The 17,950-nt window shown below is 42.8% G+C and overlaps 1 protein-coding gene and 1 non-coding gene across 7 annotated transcripts in view; both read right to left on the reverse strand.

The window, feature by feature from the left end:
* CKAP5 (cytoskeleton associated protein 5) overlaps window positions 1-17,950 on the reverse strand; it is a 102,548-nt gene that overhangs the window by 856 nt on the left and 83,742 nt on the right. For 3 of the 6 annotated variants that reach the window (XM_009460332.3, XM_054661289.2, XM_009460333.5), the window contains exons 32-44: window positions 17,604-17,797; window positions 16,212-16,384; window positions 15,952-15,975; window positions 14,869-15,042; window positions 14,523-14,643; window positions 10,497-10,676; window positions 8,918-9,105; window positions 8,243-8,318; window positions 6,983-7,171; window positions 6,755-6,892; window positions 6,165-6,248; window positions 5,911-6,070; window positions 26-177 (exon numbers count right to left, since the gene is read on the reverse strand). In XM_009460332.3, the coding sequence (XP_009458607.1) occupies window positions 26-177; window positions 5,911-6,070; window positions 6,165-6,248; window positions 6,755-6,892; window positions 6,983-7,171; window positions 8,243-8,318; window positions 8,918-9,105; window positions 10,497-10,676; window positions 14,523-14,643; window positions 14,869-15,042; window positions 15,952-15,975; window positions 16,212-16,384; window positions 17,604-17,797 (1,853 nt within the window). The remainder of the gene's footprint in view (window positions 1-25; window positions 178-5,910; window positions 6,071-6,164; window positions 6,249-6,754; window positions 6,893-6,982; window positions 7,172-8,242; window positions 8,319-8,917; window positions 9,106-10,496; window positions 10,677-14,522; window positions 14,644-14,868; window positions 15,043-15,951; window positions 15,976-16,211; window positions 16,385-17,603; window positions 17,798-17,950) is intronic. The other 3 variants (XM_001165890.7, XM_024347088.3, XM_054661290.2) reach the window with 1 other exon arrangement.
* LOC112204910 (small nucleolar RNA SNORD67) lies at window positions 14,366-14,473 on the reverse strand. The gene has a single exon (XR_002938656.1). It is a non-coding gene; the product is annotated as a small nucleolar RNA SNORD67 (small nucleolar RNA).

Here is a 17,950-nt window from a genome sequence, read left to right on the forward strand (position 1 = left end):
CTGCACAGAAGAAAAGGAGCAGTACCTTTGTGTTGTCCAGACCACATCGCTGTCGGAGGATCTTTAGCCTTTCCAAGTAGACAGACGGCCCCACTTCTTCCCCATTTGTGTTACCTATGGAGGACACTGTGCTTGTGGGCGTGGGCACACATGTGACTTCCATCTGAGGGGAGATGCCTAGAGGGGAAAAAGTAGAAAGAATATTCAGATATCCACATATCCCCCTTCTAAAGTGCCTTGGTTAATCTCCCACCAAAAAGAACAATTAAGAATTTCCTATACTTGAAAACTACAAATTCCACAAGAATCTACCTGGAGTTGGTGATAAGGGTGCTCTGAAATATACAATATAAGCTTCTTGAGAATGCAAAAAACTGATATAGAATGGCAGAATGTAAATTGGGTCATCCATCTGCATCCTGGGTTATGCAGGGGATTGTACTCCAGTAATCCCAGGGCTGACTTGGGCAATCCAAAAAGCTGAAGCTACTCCTAAGCATACTGTAATTGCCCAACTGAAAAACCCGAGGACCTTAAATGTTTGGAAGAATTAGATTAAGTTTGGACCAATGTCACATAGGAGAAACTCATTTGAACCTGTGAAGGAAGCAAGGTGTCCAAGGCTATGGTGTATTCATGGGGAAGAGAAGGTGTCCAACAATTATCTAAAGAGGGCATAGAACTGGAGTGTCTGTAACCCTACCACTAAGATCAATATTCTGGCAGGAGAGAGGAAAACCAAAACAACAAAAAATCCATCACACTTCCTAAATTTCTGAGAATGAACAATGATACAATGCGGGCCTTTACAATATTTCACTTGGTATCAATGCAAATGCATTCCACAGGCCCCAAAGGTAAGGTACTGGGAGGAAACACTGCCTTATGGTAAATAGAAAAGTAGAAAGGTTACTCCAGGGAAAAAGGACTCCTTTAATGTAAAGATGAGGAGAATCCTCTGAGGGGGTGAAAAATGAATGAAGAATTATGTAAAAGCCAGCAATATGAGATGTCTGAATACTCTAAGGCACAAAATCAATTTAATAATCAGTGGGAATATATGCTTGGGTTGCAAATGTGCTGTTTAGGCCAAAATTATCACACGTTGAACATCCCCAAAAAGGGCTTTGGAAACGAGGATAGGATGCCTGCCCTGATCAAACCATGGTATGTTTACATGTGGCATACTGTTGGACAATCTGCACACCACACTTTAACTCCTAAGAGGTCTTTTTCATTAAAGACCAGCCTGGGCAACAAAAAAAGACCCCGGCTGGGCACAGTGGCTCATGCCTGTAATCCAAGCACTTTGGGAGACCAAGGCAGGTGGATCACTTAGAGGTCAGGGGTTCAAGACCAGCCTGGCCAACATGGTGAAACCCTGTCTCTTAAAAAAAATTCAAAAATTAGCTGGGGGTGGTGGCACACACCTATAATCCCAGCTACTCGGGAGGCCAAGACATGAGAATCACTTGAACCCAGGAGGCAGAAGCTGCAGTGAGCCGAGATCGCACCACTGTACTCCAGCCTGGGTGACAGAGTGAGAACCTATCTCAAAAAAACCTCAAAAAATAAAAACACTTGTAAAGTCTTGGAAAGGCGTAATTTAAGGTGTCAAAAACAAAAAAGAACTCCTATTTAAGAGAACAAAATTTAACTGAAGCTTCAGCCCAGCAAGATACAGGCTGAAAGTGGATATGATCAGGGTCTGAAAAACACAAAGGGACATGCTTTGACAGGCAAACACATTCTCAAATGTAACAGTAGGTGAATGTCACTAAACTCGGAAAGAACTAAGCATAGGACTGATGAGAGGGCACTTTTGCAGTTGGGTCTGTCTTGTCTTGGTTTAAGGCTCATGATAGCTATTTTCTATAACTGAAACCTCCTAAGTCTTCTGTCTGTCTCTAGATCCTGTGAGCAGTAATTCTCGAATAGGGGCTTTTTCACTGTGGGGGCAGTAACATTTCAGCTTAAACTTAGTTACTGCATTCATTTATATCATTTAACAAATATCATCATGTGTGGCTTAAGGGCAGGGATACATTCTGAGAAATGCATTTGTTAGATAATTTCATTGTTATGTGAACACCTAGTTGGTATAACCTGCCACACACCTAGGCTACAAGCCTGTACAGCATGTTACTGTACTGAATACTGTAGGCAATGTTAACACAATGTTAAGTATTTATGTATCTAAACATAGAGAAGGTACAGTAAGAATGTTGTATAAAAGATAAATGGCACACCTGCTGTATAGGACATTTACCAGGAATGGAGCTTGCAGGACTGGAAGTTGCTCTGGGTGAGTGGTGTGTGAAGGTGAAAGCCTAGGACACTACTGTCAACTTTATAAACACTGTACACTTAGGCTACACTAAACTTATACAAAAATAATTGTGCTATGACATTATGACAGCTATGGTATCATCAGGTGATAGGAATTTTTCAGCTCCATTATCATCTTATGGGACTGGCTGGGTATGGTGGCTCACACCTGTAATCCTAGGTCTTTGGGAGGCTGAGGTGGGGGGATCACTTGAGACCAGGAAGACCAGGAGTTCAAGACCAGCTGGGGCAACATGGTGAAACCCTGTCTCTACTAAAAATACACACAAAAAATTAGCTGGGTGTGGTGGCACGCAACTGTCCAGCTACTCGGGAGGCCAAGGCAAAAGAATCACTTGAACCTAGGAGGTGGAGGTTGCAGTGAGCCGAGATCGTCACTGCATTCCAGCCTGGATGACAGAGTGAGACCCTGTCTCAAAATAAATAATCTTATGGGACCACCATCATATATGCAGTCCATCACTGGGCAAAATGTTGATATGCATGACTAGACACAGATGCTGAACAATTAACCTAATAAATACTACATTATATAGTATGTTAGAGGTGTAAGTGCTATGGTGGGGTGAGGGATAGGTTGCAAGTTTTAAACAATAAGGTTTTACTGGCCAGGCACAGTGGCTCATGCCTGGGAGTACTTTGGGAGGCCAAGGCAGGCGGATCAACTGAGGTCAGGAGTTGGAGACCAGCCTGGCCAATATGGTGAAACCCCGCCTCTACTAAAACTACAAAACTTAGCTGGGCGTGGAGGTGCACGTCTATAATCCCAGCTACTCGGGAAGCTGAGGCAAGAGAATCTCTTAAACCTGGGAGGCGGAGGGTGCAGTGAGCCAAGATCGTGCCACAGCACTCCAGCCTGGGCGAGAGGGCAAGACTTCATCTCAAAAAAAAAAAAAAAAAAAAAAAGGTTTCACTAAGATGGTGGTATTTGAACAAAGATGTGAAAGAGGAAAGGGAGCTAGGCAACAAAGCCATCTAAGGAAGAGCATTTATGTGTAAGAAATAGCCAGTGCAAAGGCCCTAAGAAGACATATGCCTGGTGTGTTCCAGAAACAACCAGGGGGAGGCCAGGCATGGTGGCTCACACCTGAAATCCCAGAACTTTGGGAGGCTGATGTGGGTGGATCACTTGAGCCCAGGAGTTAGAGACCAGCCTGGGCAACAAGGAGAAACCCTGTCTCTACAAAAAATACAAAAATTAGCCAGGCATGGTGGCATGCACCTGTAGTCTCAGCTACTCGGGAGGCTGAGGCAGGAGGACTGCTTGAACCCAGTGAGCCATGATCGCGCCACTGCACTCCAGCCTGAGTGAGAGAGCGAGACCCTGACTCAAAAAGAAACAAGGGGGCTGGTGGGGCTGGAGTGAAACAACAGGAAGAGGACTAGGTGATGAGGTACTAGGGGCACTGGCGGGTCCTATAAACACAGGACCTCAGAGACCTTTAAAGGGCCTTTTGCTTTTGCTGAGTGAAAGGGAGAGCCTCTGGAAAATGTTTCTTTAGAGTCATTCTGATGCTATGTGTAGAAAAGAACAGAGGAAGGCAGGGTGGAAGCAGGGAGATCAAGCAGGAAGATAGTACAGTAATACAGATGAGAGAGAACACACACACCAAGGTGGTAGCAGTGAAGATGAGAAGTGTGGATGAATTCTGCATATGGTTTGCAGGTAGAGCCAAAATAATTTCCTGACGGAAAGGAAGAGAAGACTCAAAAGCTTTGGATCTGAACAAACTCGAAGGATAAAGTTGCCATCAACCAAGATGGAGAAGAATGTAAATGGATCGGCTGGGCATGGTGGCTCACGCCTGTAATCCCGGCACTTTGGGAGGCCGAGGTGGGCGGATCACGAGGTCAGGAGATCAAGACCAGCCTGGCCAACATGGTGAAACCCCGTCTCTACTAAAAATACAAAAATTAGCCATGGTAGCAGGCATCTGTAATCCCAGCTACTCGGGAGGCTGAGGCAGGAGAATTGCTTAAACCCAGGAGGTGGAGGTTGCAGTGAGCCAAGATCGCACCACTGCACTCCAGCCCGGGCAACAGAGCGAGACTGTCTCAAAACAAAACAAAACAAAAGTCAATGGATCAGGCTTACGGGACGATCAGGACTTTAGTTTTTTTGTTTGTTTGTTTTTGAGATGGAGTCTCGCTCTGTCGCCCAGGCTGGAGTGCAGTGATGTGATCTCGGCCCAGTGCAACCTCCGCCTCCTGGGTTCAAGTGATTCTTCTATCTCAGCCTCTTGAGTAGCTGGGACTACAGGCGCACGCCACCCCACCCAACTAATTTTTGTATTTTTAGTAGAGACAGGGTTTCACCATATTGGCCAGGCTAGTCTTGAACTCCTGACCTCGTGATCTGCCCGCCTCAGCCTCCCAAAGTCCTGGATTACAGGCGTGAGTCACCATGCCTGGCCAGGACTTTAGTATTTGACATGTAGAGTTTACAATGTCTATGTGAGGCTGGGCATGGTGACTCAAGCCTATAATCCCAGCACTTTGGGAGGCCAAGGTGGGTGGATCACCTGAGGTCAGGAGTTCAAGACCAGCCTGGTTAACATGGCGAAACCCCATCTCCATTAAAAATACAAACATTAGCTGGGTGTGGTGGCACCTGCCTGTGGTTCCAGCTACTCAAGAGGCTGAGGCAGGAGAATCTTGAACCTGGGAGGCGGAGGTTGCAGTGAGCCAAGATTACACCACTGCACCCCAGCCTGGGTGACAGGGTGAGACTCCGTTCTCAAGGAAAAAAAAAAAAAAAAAAATCTATTTGAAACCCAGGTGGAGATATCATGTAGGATATAGCAGTTTGGAAATCAGGAAGGTCTAAGCTGGAGATTTAAATGTTATTTAAAGTGGTGAAAGTAGATGAACTCATTAAGGAAATAAGAGAAAGAGAGAAGACAACCATAGACTGAACCCTGGGGGATGTCCACATTAAAAGGTCAGAGTGAGGCCGGGCGCAGTGGCTCATGAGTATCATCTCAGCACTTTGGGAGGCTGAGGCGGGCGGATCACCTGAGGTCAGGAGTTCCAGACCAGCCTAACATGGAGAAACCCCGTCTTTACTAAAAATACAAAAAATTAGCCCGGCGTGGTGGTGCATGCCTGTAATCCCAGCTACTCGGGAGGCTGAGGCAGGAGAATAGCTTGAACCCGAGATTGCACCACTGCACTCCAGCCCGAGCAACAAGAGCGAAACTCCATCTCAAGAAAAAATAAATAAATAAAAAAAGAGGTCAGAGCAAGTGAGCAAGAATCAGTCAAAGGCCAAGAAGGAATAGCCAGTGACACTGGAGGAAAACAAGACAGCATGGAGAACTGGAAGCGAAGTGAAGAAGCTGTCTCAAGGGCAGGGAACAATTTATTTACCACTGTCAAATACTAATGATGGGTCAATTCAGGTAGCTAAGAATTGACCACTGGATATAGCAATGGGAAGGCCATTTGGTGACCATTAAGTATTGAGGTTCATGGATATGAATTTAAACCAACCAAAACTTCAGGTTCCTGTGCTAGGAGCTATTTTGAGCTTATTCCTGGAGCTATAACAGGAAACCATACCTGTTGAAGTGGAAATACGACCTTTGCCCTCCCTCTCCATCTCAATCACCCGAAGGCCTCTTTCGACATAGCTCTGGAAGAACTGTGAGGAATTTTTCAGAAATGGTTCAATGTCAGCATCTGAGTATTTCTTCTTATATTCATATAACTCTGCTAGTCCCTGGTGAACACGAAAAGGGAAGAGGTGGGGATGAATGTTAGTGTCCCTTTACCATAAAGCAGACCCCTATTCTGCTTAACCCTTTCACTCTCACCTCTTTAGTGTTTTCTTTAGAGCCAATCTTCTTAAAAATCTCAGCTAAGAAATCATTCACTTTGGCCTTTGATGATTTTTCATCCTGAAAAGTTTAAAGACATAGGAAGAATTGGTTAGACTTGAGTTATTAATTAGGAACTGATGGTTGGATATGAACAGAAAATATCTCAAAATCTGGGCCTTATTGGTATGTTCCTACAGATAACAGATGCACCAATGATGCAGGTCTTGCAGCAGAAGCACTAACATTCTGTGTTACTGAATGCCTCCAGTCTCAGATTTCCACCTCAACTTGATGGAGAAGGAACTGACACATTCTTTCCATGTTAAGCAGAACTAGCTATTTATCTGGTGACCAATGCCTTAGGCATCTTTCTTGGGGACCAAAAAACACATGGTTATACTTAGTTTAGATGTTAAAATTTCAAGGTGGAAATGGTTACTGCACCACAGCAGGAGACTGATTCAACCAGTCCATGAGCCTTCACCTTGGACCTTCGGAAAGCATATCCTGGTGACCTACACCTTAGATAAGATCACTTCCGGTGTAGCCTCATGTCCCTCAATCTTTCAAGTCAGGCCACTCACTATTCGAGATGCTCCCTTTTCTGTTTCCTTATCAGACTTGCTCCCAGTCTGGTCCATACTGTGCTTCATCATCCGGCAGAGATGGGCTTCCAGCTCAGACTCGTTTTTGTTGTCGATCATCGTTAGGTGGTCCAGGATCTGAGGGAGACACATGCATGACTGATAGCACTGCCATTTCCATGATTTTCTCTCAAGCTCCCTCAGAGACCAGTTGCGATTCTTACTCACCTTGGGCCCTTTTAATTTGCATAAGGTGTGTAGCAGGGTCTTTAGGGTCCTTATGGGAAATTCACTTTTGCATTGCTTCAGTTTCTCTTTGGGGAAGACCTTCATGAAAATGTGGATATCCAGAAGAATTCTGTCTAGGTTAATGCTATTGATGGTATCAGGCAACAGTCGAACCATTCTCCAGAGACACTATTGAAAAAAGAATAAAAGAGTTAGAAGGAGTGACTGAAGAATGAGGATAATTTGTCACCATTCATCTTCCCTAAGCTTTGAGCTCACTTCTAAAAGATGGCCAGGGCTATAAATGTGGCACATCATATCTTTCAAGTTCAGCTGCTAAAACGTGAAAATTTTTAATCACTTCTACCATGACACCAGCTGAAGTGTGTCCAGTCATTCATCTAATCATCCATCTCTACTCCTTCCCACTCCCCAGAGCTAGGGGCCATCATTTAACCTGGTAGAAATTCTCTCTTGGGTTTCCTTCGTTCCTGAGAGTAAAGTAGTTCATGTTGCTTAACCAAATCTAATGCAAGGGGACAAAATATCTGATACTAATTCAGTGTAATAACAGTATTACAGTGTTATAAATATGTTCATTTGGTCTCTTTCACAAAAGAGACCAAATATCATAGGGCTGTAGATATCTTTTTCCCAAAAATAAATGAAATCTGTTTCAAACTTCTTTCCTTTTGATCCTTGGAGAATTAGTAAAATATTTACAAAATATTTCCTCCCTTTCACTGTTTGAGGCCACGAACTGTTTAGGCCTGAACTTAGAATATAAATTGTAGGAAGGGAAAAACTGAAGACCAATTCATATACACACACACACACACATACACGTGTGTATTATATACATATATATAATGTACATATATAACATATTAAGATATACATAATACATATATACATATATATAATACACATATATATAAAAAACCATATATATATATTTTTTAGAGATGGGGTCTCACTGTTGCCAAGGCTGGAGTGTAGTGGTATGATCAAGCTCACTTCTGGGTTCAAGTAATCTCCTCAACTCAGCCTCCTGAGTAGCTGCTACTATAGGTGCATGCCACTGCACCTGGCTAAATTTTTACAAATTTATTAATATTTTTATTATGAAAAATATATTTTCAGGTGTGACTTGGTTGATTTGAGCCTATGTCTTTCTTAGCTCCAATTCCTCTTTCCCCATACTTTTAACAAAGTGATTGCATCTTTGAAAGAAAAGAGATCAAATCATTTCAACTTCACCTTCATAACAAGCTCTGAGAATTTGGGAGAACTGGCTGTTGCTAGCAGGCTGTCTTGGAGCAAAACAAGTAGGGCACTGGAAGAAAAACCCAACACAACAGCATTAAGTTTCAAACCTGCATTCCAATTAGAATCAGCAGTTGAAAGGGCAAGTGAGATTACTCTATTCATCTAATAAATTGAGAGGTCATGGATCAGGAATTGTCCTGGACTACCTGACATTCAGTTAAGAAAATAAACATTGTTTAAGCCTTTTAAGTCACCACTTGGTAAGTGTAAGGTTTGTGACTCTATTTTTCATTGTCATTGGTAGCTGAGAAAGAATAAAATGTACCTGAAATGTACAAGAAAAATGTAACTGACAAACTTTACAGTCCTATTATAGAAAATGCATGATATTGGCTGGCTAACTAAGTATTTACTAGTTTTAGCTATGGTCTCAGGCTAAAATACCTTTGGTCCATGATGAAGAAGAGTAATAAATCAACTTCCTAGGCACACTTAAAGTTTTAACTGATGTAGTTATAACTGATGTAGCTATAACTTTAAGTGTGCCTAGGAAGTTGATTATGATTGTTTGGTTGCCTAGGAAGTTGACTTACGGACATTATGGTCTCTAAGTGTAGACAAAAGAGAGGATGCCCCAGGCTCTATTGGCTGAGAGTACAGATATACCTCAGGATGTTGGTCTGGTCTGACTTCTCCAGAACCTTCACCACCAAGAGGTTCACAGAGCGGATGACCTGTTGTCCTTCCTCAAGATCTTCAATCCGAGAATCCAGCATTAAGGTGATGAGGCCATGCATTAGGTCTTTTAGTACTCCAGTGGAGGCCTCCCGGGCAAGGCTCTCTATCTGAAACAGCTATCCAGACATACTTGTGTCAGGGAGGGGTAAAACTCAATATAGAGAGTAAAGAAATGTGGGTGGCATATTCTGATAAATATTCAATTATGTTGTATTTTTTTTTTTTGAGACAGAGTCTCCTCTGTCGCCCAGGCTGGAGTGCCAGTGGCGTGATCTTGGCTCACTGCAAGCTCTGTCTCCCCGGTTCACGCCATTCTCCTGCCTCAGTCTCCCGAGTAGCTGGGACTACAGGCACCCGCCACCATGCTGGGCTAATTTTTGTATTTTTTTTTTTTTTTTAGTAGAGATGGGGTTTCACCGTGTTAGCCAGGATGGTCTCGATCTCCTGACCTCGTGATCCACCTGCCTTGGGCTCCTGAAGTGCTGGGATTACAGGTGTGAGCCACCGCGCCCGGCTATGTTATATTTGTAAAAATTCAGAGTATTAAAGAAAAAACAAAATCACCATACTCCCCCAAGCCTCTAGTAATATGCAAAATTAATCGGTGTGCTTCTAATTGTGAAATTTTTTGTTTTTTTTTTGAGACAGAGTCTCGCTCTGTTGCCCAGACTGGAGTGCAGTGGCACGATCTCGGCTCACTGTAAGCTCCGCCTCCTGGGTTCAAGCAATTCTCTGCCTCAGCCTCCCGAGTAGCTGGGATTACAGGCGCCCGCCACCAGGCCTGGCTAATTTTTTGTATTTTTAGTAGAGATGGGGTTTCACCATCTTGGCCAGGCTGATCTTGAACTCCTGACATTGTGATCCACCCACCTCGGCCTCCCAACGTGCTGAGATTATAAGTGTGAGCCACTGTGCCTGGCCAAAGTATTTGTTTTTACATGTGAAATTATTTATTGTTATGCCAAATTTGTAATTTCTGGCTAGTTGGTGTCATTAAGTCCACCCTTTTAGCCCCAGTTTAAGAAAGAATATTGAAATCTGAGTGAGAATGTCTTCATTATCCTTATAATCTGCTCTACAGGTAAAACATTGACAAATTTTTTCCCTTTTTAGTTGACATGTAATAATTGTACAAATTTATGGAATACAGAGTGGTATTTCAACACATGTATACAATGTATACTGATCAAACCAGGCTAATTAGCATTTTTAATATAACCATACTTATCTGTGGAAAGGCAGCTATGGCCTACCATGCCTGATGAAGAAACTGGCCGGAAGAAGCTAGGTAGTCTGTAAGCATGTTACTTTATATCCTAACAGTAAGGTGGGATGGAGTGTAGCCAAACATCCAATGGAAGCCATCAGTAGCTTGCTATATACAATGCATGTAAAATTATACCAAGTGACACAGGACTCACTGCAACATCTGCATGGACTCTGGCTTTTGAACCTCTGTAGGCTGAGAGATTGATGGGAAGCTGAAATTCTGCAGAGGTGCCCTTACCGAAATCATGTTGCCAATGATACAGCTATACAACTTGATGATCTCGTCCTTCTCCAATTTCTCATCTGCCATGTGTGTGTTGTAGATGAGTCTTAGCTGCATAAAAGTGGCTATCAGAAACTGATCAATATGGCCGGACATGGCTTCAGCTTTGTCTTCCTGTCTCAGGACCTCATCGATCTGATAACAAAAATTTCAAGATATATTTTCCAAGCTTCATACTTCTAAAATAGCGGAAGACACTATATGAAACTTCTCTGTAAGAATATTTATTAGCAAAGTACTTCTAAAGTCTTACCTTAAAAAAAAGCCCATTTACTTATTTATTTTATTCATTTATTATTTTGAGACAGAATTTTGCTTTCACCCAGGCTGGAGTGCAGTGGCACGATCTTGGCTCACTGCAACCTCCACCTTCCGGTTTCAAGTGATTCTCCTGCCTCAGCCTCCTGAGTAGCTAGGATTACAGGCGCCTGCCACCACGCCAATTTTTGTATTTTAAGTAGAGACGGGGTTTCATCATGTTGGCGAGGCTGGTCTCGAACTCTTGACCTCGTGATCCACCCACCTTGGCTTCCCAAAGTGCTGGGATTACAGGCGTGAGCCACCGCGCCTGGCCCCATTTAAATATAAATAACTAGTCCTTAGGGATTCAGTCATTCAGCAAATATTTACTGAGCAAGATACTAGATACATTAGTCACAGGTTCGATTCTAAGAGGCTCATTGTCTAGTTCAGGGAATAATAATCCTTATGTTTGGCTGGGCACAGTGGCTCACATCTGTAATCACACTTTGGGAGGCCAAGGTAGGTGAGCCACTTGAGGTCAGGAGTAGGAGACCAGCCTGGCCAACATGGTGAAACCCCATCTCTACCAAAAATAGAAAAATTAGCCTGGCATGGTGGTAGGCACCTGTAATCTCAGCTACTCGGGAGGCTGAGGCAGGAGAATTGCTTGAACCCAGGAGGCGGAGGATGCAGTGAACCGAGATCACGACACTGAACTCCAGCCTGGGTGACAGAGCGAGATTCCGTCTCAGAAACAAAACAAAAATACTTATGTTTAAATGTTCAATTTATTAAAAAGAGTGCTTTTTAGACTCTTCAGACAGGGCTGATATTAAGATCTCCATTTAACAGATGAAAAGTGAGGCTCAGAAAGATCAGACTACTGGTCCAAACTCAAAAACTCAGCTTTCTCACATACTGGTCCAGTGTTCTGTTGCAGTACACTGGTTGTCACTAATGATAATAAGGCATTGTTTATATCTAATCTATTAGCAAGTTCTGTGGATTCTACTTCCAAAAGAAACCCTGAAACCATGACTTCCTTCCTCTTCACCATTATCATCCTAGTGGCACATAATATCTTTCATATAAATTTTGGCCACAACTTCCTAAAAGAATTGCTGGAATTCACTCTTGCCATGCATATAATCTTATCTCTAGAGCAGCCAGAGTAATTTCTTCCACAATTAATACAAACAAAAAACCTGCAAAGGTGAAGAAAAAAGTACATTACAGAAACGTTGAAAGGGTAGTAAAGGAACTCTTTTATCCTGAATCATTTAAGAGTAAGTTGTCAATCTGATGTTCCATACCCTGATACTTTAGGATATACTTATTAACAACAAGGACATTCTCCTTCATAAGTACAATAAAACCACCAACATCAAGAAATTAACACTGATGTTACTACCATCTAATCCTCAGACCCCATTCCATTTTCTCTAATGACCTCAATTATGTCCTTTAAAGCAAAAGACCAGTCTAGAATCATGCACTGCATTTACCTGTCATGTCTCTCAGTCTCTTTATAGTGTAGGACAGTTCTTCAGTGTTTCCTTGACTTGCTGGACCTTGAATCTTTTTTTTTTTTTGAGACGAAGTTTCATTCTTGTTGCCCAGGCTGGAGTGCAATGGCACAATCTTGGCTCATAGCAACCTCCACCTCCCGGGTTCAAGCTATCCTCCTGCCTCAGCCTCTGGAGTAGCTGGGATTACAGGCATGTGCCACTATGCCCGGCTATATTTTTTTTGTATTTTTAGTAGAGACAGGGTTTCTCCATGTTGGTCAGGCTGGTCTCGAACCCCTGACCTCAGGTGATCTGCCCACCTCGGCCTCCCAAAGTGCTGGGATTATAGGTGTGAGCCACAGCGCCCAGCTTTGACCTTGAATCTTTATAAAATGTCCTTAATTTGTATTTCTCTGATGTTTCCCATGATTCAGGTTATGCAACATTAGAATTATCAGCAAAGTGATGTGGAACTGTCACTGGATCCTATCAGTGTAGCACATAATTTCCTTTTATCACCCTGATGCAGTGGCTTACGCCTGTAATCCCAGCACTTTGGGAGGCCGAGGCAGGTGGATCACCTGAGGTTGGGAGTTCAAGACCAGCCTGGTCAACGTGGTGAAACCCTGTCTCTACTGAAAACACAAAAATTAGCTGGGCGTGGTGGTGGGTGCCTGTAATCCCAGCTGCTAGGGAGGCCGAGGCAGGAGAATTGCTTGAACCCAGGAGGCAGAGGCTGCAGTGAGCTGAAATCGCCCCACTGCACTCCAGACTTGGCAACGGCGAGACTCCAACTCAAAAAAAAAAAAAAAAATTACAAAAAAATTTTCATTTTGTCACGTTGTTGATTCACTTTGGGTTGTTTTATTTTTGATTTTTTAAATTTTATTTATTTATTTGTTTATTTTTTGGAGATGGAGTCTCGCTCTGTCACCCAGGCTGGGGTACACTGGCACGATTTCGGCTCACTGCAACCTCCGCCTCCTGGGTTAAAGTGATTCTCCTGCCTCAGCCTCCTGAGCAGCTGGGACTATAGGCGTGCGCCACCATGCCCAGCTAATTTTTGTATTTTTAGTAGAGACGGGGTTTCACCATATTGGCCAGGCTGGTCTCGAACTCCTGACCTCGTGATCCACCCACCTTGGCCTCCCAGAGTGCTGGGATTACAGGTGTGAGCCACCACACCTGGCCTATTTTTTTTTTTTTTTTTTTGAGACATGGTCTCACTCTGTCACCCAGGCTGGAGTATAGTGGTGCAATCACAGCTCACTGCAGCCTCAACCTCCCAGGCTCAAGCAATCTTCCTGCCTCAGCCTCCTGAGCAGCTGGGACTCCAGGCAGGAGCCACCATACCCACCCATGACTTCTCTTTTAAAAAATTTCTAATGGTTTCCCATCATAATTGAAATAAAATCCAAACAACTCACCCTGGTGCTTTTAAAGCCCAACATGACATGATCACTGTCTGCCTCTCAAATCTCGTTCTGTATCATTGTCCCCCTTTAACACTATGCTCCAGGCACATGAACGTTCTCTTATTTCCTTGAACTTCAAGCTCATTTCTGCCCTAAGGCCTTTGACTACTAGCTCTTTCCTCTCCTTGGCATACTCTAAGCCCCAAGGATATCAGAGTTTTCCTGATCACCCAGTCTAAGTATCTACTCAGTTCCTTTCCGTCATTACCCCATTTAAGTTATATTTACACAGTTGTTACAACTGTGTGATATTTTCTTGTTTACTTGTCTCTGTCCACTAAAATCTAAATAAGTTCCATGAGAGTTGGTCCTTACTTGTTAGCTGCTGTTTTATCTCTAGCCTCTGGTGAATCAATGCAATTATAAAAAATGCAAGGCTTAGCTAGGTGCAGTGATGCAAGCCTGTTGTCCCAGCTACTCAGGAAGCTGAGAGAGGAGGATTACTTGAGCCCAGGAGTTTGGGGCTGCAGTGTGCTATGATAGTGCCTGTGAATAGCCACTGTACTCCAGCCTGGACAACATAGTGAGACCTGGTCTCAAAAGAGGAAAAAAAAAAAAAATAAATAAGGCTCTATTAGAGTCACATCCTCTGAGGCAAGTGATGACTGAGTGGCACCTGTGCATTTCTTTCCTCGGGAAAGTATGAAACACTGCCTGCATCCCCTAATGCTATGACTCTGCGAGTGTGCAATTCATCACATTTATAGCCTCTATGTCCACCAATGGAATCCCTGTCACGGGAGCACACCCATTACCTGCGTCAGAGCTTGGATACTTGTGCTGATATCACCACTGGCTACTTGGGAGATAATGAAATTGATTGTGGATGCTGTATTACTGTGCATGTCATCGAAGTGTGGAGAAACAGCCCGGATCCTAGATAGCAGAACAAAGAGAAAACTTCAACCTCTATTACAAGACATCCCAGTCAGTTGGAGTTATACAATTCTCCACTAGGTCCAGGTCTTAGTTAACAACTGCTATCATTCAAAAAATAATCAGTTCTAAAAAGTTTTAACTGCACATTACAAAGGGCACATTTCACGTAGGCCGTCTGATCATCATGAACTGCTCATATTTAAATGAAAGAGTTTAACTCACTTGGGTTCAGGAATAAGGACTGGCTCAAAAATGTCATCCAGTTTGTGCTGAACAAGTTCTGGCATTTCACATCGGACTGTACCATTGTCATTCTCAATCTCATCTAGATCCAGCTGGAATTCTCGGCGGACCATCTGGGCTGCCTCAGGATGCCCACTCATGCTTCGGGCTTGGCTAAGGGAAGCAAAAGGAGGCTCCTGAACTAAAAGAGACTTCTTAACCAAAGGGCAAGAGTAGCACTATCAGTTGCCCCAAAGCTTCAGGACAGATGTTCAACTTCTGGTTTCAGCCCCCCTGAATGATTTAAGTCCCTGAGTCTAAGCAAGTGCCTTTAATAGGTAACAACATTGGTTCATGAATATCCTAAGAGGGCAGATAACTTTAATTTGTACTTACATTACCTGCCAAGTTGTAAGTATTTGTTCTAGTTCACTAAAGCCAACAAACCTTGTACTTCTATTCCTGAAGGGGCAGAAAACAATAAAATATATTTGTATTGACTCAAAGTTCACTACTTATGGGCAAATATATAAGAAAAATCTAGACTGGCTGGTTCTTTTCCACCAAATTAACCAGTGCTTTAATTTTGCTAATCATAAGTACCATTCCATGCCGTGTTCAGCACATTTTATACTTTGTGAGACCACCAGTCACCCCTTTTTAGAATATTCACTCTTGACAGGTCAGGGCCAGCTTTACATCCAAGAAATAGGGATTCAAAGTTTCCAAATTCAAGTTCGTTAAAATTATACTCATGACACAACCCTAAATAGAGCTGTCTTGCTTAGGAGGCAGTATTTTGAGTCCCTAAGCCAATTTTGGGTTGCATGTATTTTATTTAGCCTTATCTCAAGAATAGGAAACTAAGCACAACCAAGTATAACACAAAGAAGAAAGTGAATCAGTATTTTAGCCACATGACATTGAACTTTTGTGGAAGACTTGATTCATGGGGTACTTATGGACACCCTCTACCCTGATTATAAACTCTAAGCTAGTCACCCTCCAGAGGGGATGAATCCAAGTCAGAAGTTAGAAAGATATAAGAGCCCTGCTAATGAGAAATTAGCAGGCAGTACTTACATCCTATAAGTGCGATACATAATTCTGTCCACGGAAAAGCAGTGAAAGAAGGCACAAGACCATTTAGAAGTGGTTTTGAGACAAAGACAAAGACAATGAAGACTGAAGAATCAAACATTTGGTTACAATACATTTACCCAGACACTCTGTCATGCATGATAATGGCTACAAGAACTCAAGATTATGTTACAGGACAGGCTGTGAGCACACAAGGCAAAGGCCATGGAGATGCTCTCAGACAAGTATCTCTATCTACATACTTGAGTTTGGAAGACATGTCCTCAGCTGGTCCCTTGCGTAACATGTTGGCATTGGAGCTTATGTTCTGTGCACGCTGAGGTTTCTCTTCCACCTGTTTTATTGGTGCAGCAGAGGGTCTCTTTGCTGACCGCTTAATCCTCTCCTCGAGCATGCTCATATCCTTTTCAGAAAGCTGTAAAGAGGCCAAATTTAGAAACCTAACTGGATAACACAATAATATCTATTTTCATATCAAAACAAATAGAACCTTCTATGTTAGGACATGTTTACTTTCAAAGCACCACATTTCAAAATCAACTACTGTTAATACCTGCCTAGCTGCTATAGGAAGAGGAGATATGAAAGAAGGAGAGGGGCTGGGCACAGTGGCTCATGCTTGTAATCCCAGCACTTTGGGAGGCCAAAGCAGGAGGATCACTTGAGCCCAGGAGTTTGACACCAGCTTGGGCAACATGGTGAAACCCCATCTATACCTAAAGTATAAAAATAAGCTGGGTGTGGTGGCACGCGCCTGTAGTCCTTGCTACTCAGGAGGCTGAAGTCAGAGGATCACTTGAGCCTGGGAGGTCGAGGCTGCGGTGAACCATGATCACACCACTGCACTCCAACCTAGGTGACAGAGCAAGACCCTGTCTCAAAAAAAAAAAAAAAAAAAAAAAAACGATAAAAAAAAGAAAGCCAATTAGTAACTACAAGTAAAAAGGTCAAAAATTAAATGAAGCTTCCTCATTTTTTGTTTTGTCACCACTATCTAGCTGTGTGACTATGGGCAAGAAACTTCATTTTTGGTCATCTGTAAAATTCCCAACTGCTTTATATTCTTCACTGGGTAGTAGTGAGAATTTAATTAGAAAATGTAAGTAAACATATTTAAACCCAGTGTAAATACATGGTGACACTATGAGGTAACTGAAGATGGAGGTCCAGACTCACTCAAACGAAATAAGAGGTCAGAGGCAGAACCTAATGTGAGTGGAAAACTGGCTCACGGCTGTAGCGCAAGATGTGATCTGACAGATACTAGCATCCACACTATACACAAATAAGCACTTTTTAACCAAAAACTCGATGCAGTAAAAATTACAGAGCAGACTGCCAGGCAGAATTTAAACCCGGGACTAGCTCAGATTTCTTGATTCAAAAATAGCACTCATTTCTAAAGCAAATTTGCTATGAATAGAATGCTCAGAAAAGAAAACTTGATTTCCATTAAAACAGCCTAATCAGAGACACCTCAAGGGTCTATCTGGATTCTAGGACACATTGATAGGTTGAGTTGACTAAAAAGTAGTAAAAACTTAGCTACAGTTGAGAGGACAGGAAACCTAACACCTAGGAGATCTTGCAATTCTTTTCACGACATGCTGACAGTGTTCAGAGAAGTCACTCACATTTCCAATCAGTTTGAACACCTGATCCCCATGTACATTGTACACCGTTACAATGGTGTTGAGTGCAGCATTGCGTACAGCATTGTCACGGTCTCCTATGTGAACAGCTATTTCCTTTAAGGCTTTTCCTGGGGTTGGTTGGCAAACATTCATGCCATAGGACTCAACCAGACATCCCAGCTCTTCCAGGCACTCTGATGGGGGAGAAAGGCTAGATTAATGAGACAACACATATTTGGGACAGAGACTTATCCTTACTAGAGAAATTTCCCTTGGCATATATGAAGGACTAAAACCTTACTCTGGCTCTGCCTAGGATTTTTTGTTTACTGCCTTTTATCAGTGAA

This window comes from Pan troglodytes, chromosome 9 (assembly GCF_028858775.2).
Source record: "Pan troglodytes isolate AG18354 chromosome 9, NHGRI_mPanTro3-v2.0_pri, whole genome shotgun sequence".
NCBI classification, from domain to species: domain Eukaryota; kingdom Metazoa; phylum Chordata; class Mammalia; order Primates; family Hominidae; genus Pan; species Pan troglodytes.